Source organism: Castanea sativa, chromosome 3 (assembly GCF_040712315.1).
Source record: "Castanea sativa cultivar Marrone di Chiusa Pesio chromosome 3, ASM4071231v1".
Classification (NCBI taxonomy): Eukaryota; Viridiplantae; Streptophyta; class Magnoliopsida; order Fagales; family Fagaceae; genus Castanea; species Castanea sativa.
The window spans coordinates 57,037,733-57,049,918 of NC_134015.1; the positions used below are offsets into that span (position 1 = coordinate 57,037,733).

Here is a 12,186-nt window from a genome sequence, read left to right on the forward strand (position 1 = left end):
TATGCTCTCCCATATGTTCTTATGGGTTTTTTTTTTTTGGATGTACTGATGTTGGTTGTTTTTCTGTGAGATGGTTTTTTTTTTTTTTGGATGTATTGATGTTAATTGTTTCTTGTGAGATGGGGTTTTTTTTTTTTTTTTTTTTTGGATCTATTGACACTTTGTTGTTTCTTGAGGATTGTGATTTTAGTTTTTTTTTTATTACTTTTTTTTATGTTGGTTGTTTCCTGTGAGAGGATTGTGATTTCAGTTTTTTCTTTTCTGAAAGATGTTTGGTGTTATTTTCCTGTTAAAGAAGCATGAGTTTTCAAATTTTCCTGTGTGAGACGCTTGACTAGGCTTGAGTGGGTGAGAGACATGAAAAGGGTATTTTGGTCTCTTTATTCTTTTTTTCTTTTCCTATAAAGCTGAAAAGACACATAATACAATAGAAGTGTTCCGTTCACAATATTTTTACAATATTTTTACAACAAATCATAAGTGGTTAGTTGTTATTGGTTCAAATTTGAACCTAACACTAATATTACTTTTTTGCCCCAACAATAACAACCAGTAACATCCTGCCACTTAGAATTTGTTATAAAAATGTTGTGGACATATCATTTCTCCATAATACAATAACTGGGTAACACAATCCAGCACTGAATCAGTGATTCACGTGTTATTTGTTAAAGGGGCTCCTATAATAATTATTATTGGGACCACCTATAATTCAGCCAAAAAAAAATGTTATTATTACAGGGACCACCTATATTTGATCTTTTTATTTTTTTATTTTTATTTTTTATGAATAGGTTATATTGATTTATAGCAGTAATTTTAATACTACATAAAATATTATAATTTTTATCACAGTTATTTTACGTGGCTGATTGTGACAGTTGTATATCACTTTTACGTAAACTAGTCGCAAACTTGTGCGTTGCGCATGAAAATTATTTTTATGGTGGTTTTATTAAATTTTTTATACAATTTAAACTAATTTAATAAAGAGTAATGAATTTTGTAATTATATTTTTATTTATTATCAGAATAATCATAAATGTAATATAAGAACAACCATAAATCATAAATTTAATAATTTTTGTCCTACAAAACTGAAAAAAATACAATTTTTCTCAGAAATTCAAAAGGCAAGAAATAAAAGTTCTTTATAACATTTTGTGAATCATTAAAAAGAATATAAAATTTTAAAATTATTCTTTTAGTTTTAAACAAACTTTCATAAACTTATTTTTTCTGCCTACAATCCAAAACACTGAAAAAAGTAATTAAAAAAATTAATAAAACTTAACTATGATTAATTGGACCAATTAGAAAAATAATTTGTTGTTTATAATCTACTAAGGTTATTTCCTTTGCAAAAATTGTAATTTCGTCCCCCCAAAACATATTATCAAATAAACAATTATTAGTAAAATCTAAGAATTAAATTTATATATATGCATTGTTATAAAATAATAATAATAATAATAATAATAATAATAATAATAATAATAATAATAATAATAATAATAATAATAATAATAATAATAAAAGTAAAATTGCAAAAGATAAAATTTGTTTCTCATCCAATAATTTTTGTTTAGCCAATCTTTTCTTTTCTCTAAATAAATGGCATTGTAAAGTACTCCCAATACAATTATTAAGAGTACTTTGTCCACAACGAATGATTAAAAAATAAACAAAAATGATTAAAGTCTCATAGTTTAACATCTAAATTGAGTACTATAAAAATCATGCTATTAAATTACAATAACTACCAAATTAAATTATCCAAATCATGTTATGTAGTAGAATCATATTATATTTTTATATGCTATATTTAATCATTTATAATGCAATAGGATAACATTTAACAATCAAAGAGATAAAAAAAAAACAACAATTAAAAAAAATAATAAATCACATTAACCTAAAGTAGATTAAAGAATATAAAATATTATCAACCTAAAGCGAAGATGTAAGAAAAATAAAAAATAAAAATCCACCCAAAAATTGTGTGTGTGTGTGTGTGTGTGAGAGAGAGAGACAGAGAGAGAACCTTTTTTGTAAGGGAAAAATATGCATAGAATGAAAGAGATAGTGACAAATTTATAGTAAGATGGTGTGAATAAGAAGAGACAAAAATAGAGGAAGATGAAGGGAAAGATGAAAAATGATATTAATGTAGAGGGTAGTGGGGAGATGAGAAGGTGAAGGAAGGAGAAAGGTTGGAGAAGCAGTGGGGAGATGAAAAGGTAAAGGAGGGAGAAAGGTTGGAGAAGTGTAAATGTGAAATAAAAAAATTAAAAGAAAATGGAAAGAAAAAAGATAATGACGTGGATGCTGATGTGGCTCAATGTAACCGCAGCAGCATTAAACGCTACGCTTCAGTTTTTAGAAATATAATATATACATTCTAACACAATTATTAAGAGTACTTTGTCTACCATAAATGATTAAAAAATAAACAAATATGATTAAAGTCTTATAGTTTAACATCTAAATTAAGCACTATAAAAATCATGCTATCAAATTACAATAACTACCAAATTAAATTATCCAAATCATGCTATGTAGTAGAATAATATTATATTTTTATATGCTATATTTAATCATTTATAATGCAATAGTATAACATTTAACAATCAAAGAGAGAAAAAAAAAAACACAACTAAAAAAAAAAAAAAAACTAAATCGCATTAACCTAAAGTAGATTAAAGAATATAAAAAATTATCAACCTAAAGCGAAGATGCAAAAAAAGTAAAAAAATAAAAATCCACCCAAGAATTGTGTGTGTGTGTGTGTGAAAGAGAGAGAATCTTTTTTTGCAAGGAAAAACTATGCATAGAATGAAAGAGATAGTGGCAAACTTATAGTAAGATGGTGTGAATAAGAAGAGACAAAAATAGAAGAAGATAAAGGGAAAGATGAAGAATTATATTAATGTAGATGGTAGTGGAGAGATGAGAAGGCGATGTAGAAGAAAAGTTGGAGAAGTAGTGGAGAGATGAAAATGTAAGGGAGGGAGAAATGTTGGAGAAGTGTAAATATGAAAAAATAATAATTATAAAAAAATAGAAAGAAAAAAGATAATGACATGGACGCTGACATAGCTCAGCGTGAGCATAACAGCATTAAACGCTATACTTCAGCTTTAGTAATATATAAATTCACCGTTTTCTCTCTTCTCAAGGTCTGTCAAATGAACAATTATGACAAGAATGGTAGTTTATTGGATTCAGATCTTCTAGAGTTCTTAAGGTACTCTACCAATAAATTTCATTAAATCCTAACCACTCTTTAATGATTTAATGGTTTAGATTCTGCCATGTCAGCATTTCATTAATAATATTTTTAAAATAATAAAATAATGTTGTAAACAAAATAATTAAGATGATTGTTAATGAAATGCTGACATGGCAGAATCTAGACCATTAAATTATTAAAGAGTGGTTAAGATTTAATGAAATCTATTTGGTAGAGTACCCTAGGAACTCTAAAGGATTTGAATCCTAGTTTATTAGGTGATATCATTTATCACTGTCTAATATTTCTGAAGAACATATAACCCAAATACTCCTCTTGTTAATATTGGGTTGTACTTTATAATTAATCATTAATTTGTTGTCCTATTTCTCTGCAACCTTCAATCATTCTTGTCTAACTCAAGCACTGTTATTTCTGAAGAACATATAACCCAATTACTCCTCTTTTTAATATTGGGTTGTGCTAACAGAGATACATTAAGAATTCGATTGCAAATTTTCTTTACTATACTCGTCAACCTCGCTCCAATCTGCGTCTTTTTAAAGAGATGACTAAGGAGAATTCTGTAGTTGAATGTTGGGAATGACAGTGACACTGGACATGGCCATTTTTGCATCTCAACCAACCAACAGCATATGTCTTCTATCTTCACAACTGTGTAAACTATTTTAACAATTTATGTTCTATACAATTCCCAGACAATGACTTCCCCAACTGCAAACTTATTTTCTATGCCCTGATGATGCCATAAGAACTCCAACAGCTACAACAAACATAAATAACATGCTGACAAGAAGTATATACGTTTTTCGTGATGATCTCCGATACTCTCCAAAGATAAGTATGGCCCAAAAGGTGCTCACAAGTGGAAGTGCCTGTGTATCACCGCAAAATTGATTTGAGCATTCAGAATTTGGTAAACGTGCTGTGTGATAGGTACACGTCTTTAAGCAGTCGTATGTTAGTAAAAAATGTCATAATTATCAGTATCATAATTGTATGTAACAATATGTATCCACATACTGACTTGTATAAGTAATAAAGCTAACCTGAACAGAATCTGCTGCTGCATATCCTGCTGCTTCACCTCCCATAAATTGAAGACCATTACCAAACCCACACAAGAACCCAGCCAAAAAGGCCCAGCCTCGGCCATTCCAGTCTGACAAGTAAGCCTTAAGGGATGATTTGGGTAAGTTTAGTATAGGGTGGTAAAGGAAGATGATATTTAGAACGATGCCGACGACAAAACAAGAAACTGAGAAGTAGAAAAATGCAGTATAGACAGACAAGTGAGGAATCCCTTCCTTTAAAGTGTGCCATTGATCATTTGTTGCCAAATTGAACGCTGGAGAGAATAGAGAGAAGCAAATTCCAGCAAAGAATGTTATGGCCAGTCCAGTTATAGTGCTCCTACCAAACACCTGCAATTAGAATATTATAACCAGTAAATCAAAAGATATTTTGTCTATTGCTGCAGATTCAGTGCAGTCATCATCCCATAACTCCATGTAAATTAATTATGTGTGTGTTGGAAGGTATAAATGAAAATACCATAATTCTAGATTAAAATTTTAAAACTATCCATAATCAATCAAAACTGCCAACCTTAATCGATCTTCTGTTCTCGAGTTCTATGAGGAAACCTGCAGTTCCAGCTCTGGCCTTCTCTGCAGAACCACTTCCATTTTCGACATCACTCTCTCTAACTACTGATGTCCCATGTTGGAGAGAGAGAGAGAGTTAACAGTTTTATTGAATGAAGGAATCCCAAAGCTAGAAAACTAAGAGTCTAGAGAGTTACCATTGTTTTTAAGTGTTTCTTTATCCGTGGAAAAACCTGTAGCTCTGTCAAAAGGTTCAATTGTAGAAGCATTAGTGTTATATGATCCATAATGCATAAGAAGGAAGAAAAGATTTCCTGATGCAATTGAAATTTTACTAAAACATGACCTTAACCTAACAAACTCATAGCAAGGATTAGTTGAAAAACAACCATCAAGATAAGCATTAAGAAAGAAAATTAACAGCACTTCCTTTCAAGAAAACAGAACATACTTCTCAACAAATTTATTGTCTCCTCAAATGGAAGAATAAAAGGCTTCTTTCATTAAGTTAGAAGTTTTTGTACTTTTTTTTAACGCATTATTGGCAGCTACTTATCATAAATTGAGCTGTCCCTAGGCTTCTCATTCATGTAGTCCTATGCAGGTGCTTCATTATTCATTAACATAGCACAATGTAACAACTGTATTCTTCTTCTGAAGTTTTTTATGGGAACAAATACAGGCAAAAGGAAATAACAGAAGCGAATGGAAAATGAACCACACAGAAAGGTACCAGTTTAAAAATTGATTCAGATTTAAGATTCCATGGGTAATTTAGCTGATTTCCACTAATCAATTAAGCAACATTTATTATCAACAAAAGAAACATTTAATCCAAATCAGAACATTTTCATTTTTAACTATGAAGGTTAGAGGTATACTCAGTGGACAAACTTTTGAGCTTTTCCTTATTGTCAGCTGCATTGGATGCATGAACAAAAGAGCCAAGACAAACCGCAATCAAGAAGCAACCAACACCAGGGAAAAGAATATCAGCTCTGTTGATTTTATCATCTAAAAAGTAATTCATGGTTGTGCCTGTTACAATCAAAACAAATACAATAATGAAAAATTACTATCTTGCCAAGCTTTTACTTCATCCTTTTCAAAATGCATTTCCACACACAAATACATACACAAATTGGGGTTGTGTGCGTTTATTTGTATGTACATGTGCATGTTCATTTGCCTGTGTATGCTTAGAGAGAGAGAGAGAGAGAGAGACCTATAACAACAATTATGCTTGAAGTAATCACTTCTGTCACTGATAAACCAACTAAAGCCAAACTATACTGTGTAGACAGATTACCAATGCTGAGCACCACCCCACCCGCCATTGCAAATAACACGGACGGCCAGTTATCCTGCATCAAGCACCCCAGAAGAATTATGAATCACTTTTAACTGATACAATGCCATTGCAACAAGATTCATGGCCAAGTATGCAGCATAAATCCCCCTTAGAAGATTCAAAACTACTTCCATTTGAAATAAAGCACAATTGAGATTTATAATGCTACATAATTAAAACTAGATGAGGGACTAGGATGCTAGTTTACTTAAAAGTGAACGACCTACTATAGATTGAACCATTTAAGTGAACATCATCCCCAAGGCACAAGCAAACTCAGCACCCAATGACATTTCATTCAGCACCGTTAAAGAACTTATATGCATTCTCATCTCCAACAAGCTTCTCAATTATATCCAGGCATCCACAAATATTTAAAATTATTTCCTAGATTTGATAAGTAAATTTGTTCAGAAATCAAACTGCCATAATTTAATTGCCTAAATACTAGAAAATCTAGAACATACGGCTTCTCAGTCTTTCACCTCCTTTTCATGGGCAATAGTCATATGCTAGTTTGCAAGTTTTAAGAGGCAAGATAGTGTTCAAGCATTCTGGACATCTTGAAACAAGGCCAAACTGCTAGTCTTTGACGGCAAATTTGCTGCTATCATATATAATAATTGTTCTCACAATCATAGTTGCAGGAATTTTTCATATAATCGATTATTTCCCTTCAGGAAACGATTATGCAATTGCCGTCTTGAAAGGTTTGCAACTATCAAGATTAATGACAAAGCTTTACACTAAATAAAGACATACAGTTACCTTAACGTAGAAACTAGGCATATCATACTTTATTGAATAGTATATAAAGAATGGACCAAAAATTACAAACGTGGGCTATCAATCCAAACTTTCAGATGGAAATTTGGTTAATTGGTCATAGTTACAGCTGAACAAAATTCTACAGTCATTAAGGTTCCTGATCCACATAAGGATGGAAATTTTTGTTTTCATTTTTTGCCCATATACTGGTGTTAGGTGGAACTTGTGCCTATGGCCAAACAATGAGAACAGGTCTTGACACCTTGTGCAGTGGTCTCATCTAATGAAATGTCATTGGATATATGTCCATGGTTGTCGTTGCTCAGTTCCTCAACATAGGTCGATAATTCTAGTTATGGCATTTAACAACAGTGGGAGCCACTAAAATGGGCTGAGTTCTAATTAAACATATGCCTAATTTAAATAACAGCTAGTCGGTAATAATAGACGTTGTACCAGAAAATAGTGTACATTAGTCACAGAAAACAGAGCTCTACCATACTGTTTCAATCTGCATCAAACAATGTATCTGTTTTATTCATGCTTTTATTTGTGGTGTTCTTTCCAATTTTGGAAATGAAATTGTTATACCAATAAAGCTCTACCAAATTGTTTCAATCTGCATTGAAGAATCTATCTATTTTATTAATGCTTATATTGGTATAAGTATAACAACTTCAATTCCCCAAATGGAAAGAGCACAACCTTTCATATACAAAGGGAACTCACCTGAGAAAGTTGAGTAAAAAAATTTGGTGCACTAGGCGTGCCCTTGCCTATCTCCCCAAATGTCAAAGCAATAATGACAGCAGCCAAGAGATTAGTGATCGAGTAGTCAAGATAAGTATGTTGAGGAAGACGACCTCGCCTTTCTAGGAGAGTCAGAACAGCAGGCCATGTGCCCAAGAATAACAAGGCAAGCAACATGCACACAATGGCACCTCCTTTGCTCTCCACCATGTACATTTTTAAACTCCAGGAGATAATCCTCTGAGGTAATAAATTAAGCAAGGGAGATATACCAGAAAAATCCTGCAAAGTAGTAAATGAAACATGATAGAAATTCACTGCTCCAAAAATCTGAAATGCAATGATGCCACTAAAGGACAAAAGAAAAGCATTGACTATAAATATCCTGATTGATTGCCTAAGGCTAAGGACCATATACATCACACTGACAAACTTGAGTCTAATAAAGTTCAGCATACATAAGTGGGAAATAAAATGAATCTTCGCACAGAGGATATAAGAGACCAGGGGTGAGCTCAAAACCACAGATTCAGAAGATTTGACTAATGGCTACTTGTCACCATATTCAAGAAAAGAAGAAGACCAAAACAACACTCCCCCAATGGAGAAATGGGTAAAAATTAACAAACTTTGGTTTAATAAAGCTTAACATACACGAGTGGGAAACAAATGAATCTTCATACAAAGGAAAGGAGAGACAAAGGATGAGCTCAAAATCACAGATTCAAAAGCTTTTGCTAATTGCTGCTGCTCATCAAATTCAAGAAAAGAAGAAAACGAAACTCCCCCAATGGAGAAATGGGTGAAATTCTGTTAGTCAAAGGGTCCCTAAAACACAATATTGAACGAAATAACAAGCAAAATATTAGTTGCAATGGCATAGTATTAGTGAGAGAGTAATCAGAACACATACCATTACAGAGTAAAACCCAATTCGCAGAGTACAAATTTACAAAACTTTAGAAATCCAATCGTTCTTATCATTCACCAATTGCCGAAAACAATGGAAGATATTAAGTAATAGAAAAACACACGCAAACACACACAAAGACTCAAATTTTGACTAAGCGTCTAACACTCAACAATGAGAGTCAGAAAAAAAAAAAAAAAAAAACCCACCTACCAATCAAACACGGATGCAAAAGCCACTATTTTTTGGGACACCAAAAGATCCCCACACACATCACAGTCACAACTAAAAACCGCAGAATCTTTTTCCCAAAGGCTGGGAATACCTTACAAATATGGAAGTGTCCTCTCAACAGTGAAAAACAACTGCTTTATGTGACACATGATTTCATAACTGAAGTGTCAGAAATGGAAGAAGAAGGACAGAGAGTAGCTGAGTTGCTGGACATAATCCTCTGACTCTGAGGTAATAAATTATGCAAGGGAGATATACCAGAAAAATCCTGAAAAGGAGTAAATGAAACATGATATAAATTCACTTGCTCCAAAAATCTGAAATGCATTGATGCCACTAAAGGACAAAAGAAAGGCATTGACTATCAATATCCTGATTGATTGCCTAACGCTGACCACATACATCACACTGACAAACTTGGGTCTAATAAAGTTCAGCATACATAAGGGGGAAATAAAATGAATCTTCACATAGAGGAAATAAGAGACGAGGGGTGAGCTCAAAACCACAGATTCAGAAGATTTTACTAATGGCTACTTTTCATCATATTCAAGAAAAGAAGAAGACCAAAACAACACTCCCCCAATAGAGAAATGGGTGAAAAACTGAAAATTAACAAACTTTGGTAATGTTTTTCAAATTTTTCAATGGCCAGATTTCCCAACAATCACTTTTTTTAATTGCCGTATATTACCAAATCCCAACAATTATATTTTCCAATTCACGATAAAATTGGAAACAATGAAACTCATTCCCAATTCTAATCAGATTCTGAAAAGCACTTGTGACAGCGTATTATCTATTTATATATGTTAGTCTTTTGTTATCAAAAAAAAAAAAAAATGTTAGTCTTTGGTGTGATCTGAAATTTATCAAAAACTATGTTATTCTTGAAATTTATAAAAAATATGTAATTTCGAAGTCCAAACTAAACTAGATAGGGAGCAACTGTTACAAAAGTAGTAACGTACACAGATAGCTTTATCTTAGCCGAAAAAAAAACATATAGCTTTTTTGTTTTTGTTTTTTAACATATACAACTTTAAGCTCACCCTCAAAAAAATAATAAAATAAAAATTTAAGCTCTGTACAAAGCAAAGAAGACCTTCTTTAAATAAGCCTATGACAAGTCAATATTCATCAACCTATTGGGCTGCACTTAATGCCCCACAAAAAAAGTAATTTTATGTCATTATTGCCGAGTTTTGATATGGAAAATGCATAGGTACTATTGGAGCACGGAAGAATGGTGCTCACTTCTCTCACATTTATTGTAAATTCTATCATAAATTTAATGAGTCGATCCCACCATAAATATGAGAAAAAAAATACAATTCTTTATACTCTGAAAATACCTAAGAATTACTCATTTTGTTAATAGTCAGTGTTTATGTCACAATGTTGCTGTCCACAATTGTATACACACTTTCTCTTTACACCGAAATCGTAACTTGTAGATGAGTAAAAGGACAATGAAATCTTTAAAGAAATGGATAATAAAATTTATAGAAAAAAGTTTATCTTTACAATCTCCATATTGAAACTTGAAAATTTTCATTTTCATTTTCAATATAAATTATAAAATTTTCTACCAAAGTGAGTAATAAAATTTGAGTGGAACCAATGAAGCCTTCAAAGAAATGGGTGATGCAAACTTCAATAGAAACAAGATCAAATTTTACAATAAAAAATGAAAATTGAGAAAAAGAAAATATCACCTAGTCTCCAACTATAACGGCTTTAACTTGACCAGTGTCAATAGTGTCCTGAGCTAGGTTTTGTTGTGGGTGAGTAAAAGATAAAATGATTAATTTTTAATATATATATAGTTGTCATATTATATACAATATTCGAACATAGTAACCAAAAAGAAAAACTCTGCTTTTGATGATCTTAGGAGTTCTGATATATTTGCACTATGGAGACAAAAAATTAAGGATAAAGAAGAAGCAACAAATGCTAATTCAGAGGGAGAAGAGAAAGACCAAGATTCCAAGGTGTACGTTTTTAAACCCCTTAAACACAACTAGTTTAACCTAGTTATTTATCCAAGTGATTAATTTAGGTAAATTATGCGTATCTAGGTTAACACATAAATCATATTGTAAGGACACAATTCAAATTCTCAAACCACGACTGGGAGGAAATGGGCTTGAAAGGCCTTTCTTCATAATGAATTTGTAGAGGATGGGTTTGTAATCTAGATTTCAAGGATGGCTTAGACAATTACAAAAAGAACGGGCTTTGGGCCCAATGGAACAAAACAAAGAATCGTTTGCAAAGAGTAAGACTGAGAATTCCTCCTCGGACTGTTTCCGAGGATAGTTTCTAATAGTATTTCTCAAGTTTGGATACAAATATTGATTATCATACACTTTTTCTTTCTCAAAAAGCCTCCCCTTTTCTTCGTATGCCTTCCCTTCTATTTATATTCTTTTTCTTCTCTTCATCATCTTCCACTTTCTGGTTGCAATCCTGATTTTCGGATACTTGTCCCATCCATTCTTCCCTAAAGCCCGCTGGGATTAGGGACCAAGTTCCAAGCTCTATGCTCAGGTCCCATCCTTCCATCTATACAGTCAGTGTATCAATTACAGAGCTTTTAATGTATGGGCGGTGGTAGCAACTTTACTTTAGACATTCCACCGCTCTTTCTTATTGTCCTCCACGTATACTGTGTATCCCCATAGTTGTAGGACTCTTTATAACCTAACTCGGGGACACTAAATTTCTCTTCCTATGTCCTCGGCTTAACATTCTGAGGAAAAATCTACTCCTCGGACGTTTTGGGACACTTAAATACTCCACGATCATTTTGATGTTTTCGGATTTGGGTTTCTAGCCCAAAAGACTTCGTTGGGCCGTCCTTCATAAATTACTGGCCCAATACCCCTACACATATTATTGTAAAGTGCAGAAAATAAAGAACATAACAATATGATAACCCAAGAAAACCAAATCGGTAAAAAACCTAGGGAGGATTTAACCTAACTATTCTCAAGGTAAAATTGAATCCACTATGAAAGAATTGAAGTTTACACAATAGCGACTTAGACCAGTAACATCCTATTACTTCTAGTAACATCCTATTGCTACCACGACCACGTGACAGCTCCGAGTCCACGGACTACTTCCTTCTTGGATTCCCAGCAAGTACAAGCATTCTCGCTTGTATATCTTTAAGCTCTTGAATCTGCAACTAAATTGATCACCAAACTCTTGACATCAATCTAGATCTTGATAACCCTAAGTGCATGTGAAGACAAACACCTCTAGATCTCACAAAAGATTCACACACATAGCATAACAAGCC

General features: G+C 32.6%; 1 protein-coding gene across 7 annotated transcripts; it reads right to left on the reverse strand.

Annotated features, from left to right (window-relative positions):
* Positions 1-3,642: 3,642 nt before the first annotated feature.
* LOC142627010 (ureide permease 1-like) lies at positions 3,643-9,602 on the reverse strand. Of its 7 annotated transcripts, none has more exons than XM_075800790.1 (8): positions 8,965-9,602; positions 7,709-8,011; positions 6,086-6,224; positions 5,742-5,898; positions 5,058-5,101; positions 4,862-4,965; positions 4,303-4,677; positions 3,643-4,128 (listed from the first exon to the last, which is right to left on the reverse strand). In XM_075800790.1, the coding sequence occupies exons 2-8, from the start codon at positions 7,943-7,945 to the stop codon at positions 3,976-3,978; spliced, it is 1,209 nt and encodes a 402-aa protein (XP_075656905.1). In that variant the 5' UTR covers positions 7,946-8,011; positions 8,965-9,602; the 3' UTR covers positions 3,643-3,975. The 7 variants fall into 7 exon arrangements, with proteins under 7 accessions (XP_075656905.1, XP_075656903.1, XP_075656904.1 ...); XM_075800788.1 differs by having other exon boundaries at positions 8,853-9,602; XM_075800789.1 differs by having other exon boundaries at positions 8,849-9,602.
* Positions 9,603-12,186: the final 2,584 nt, after the last annotated feature.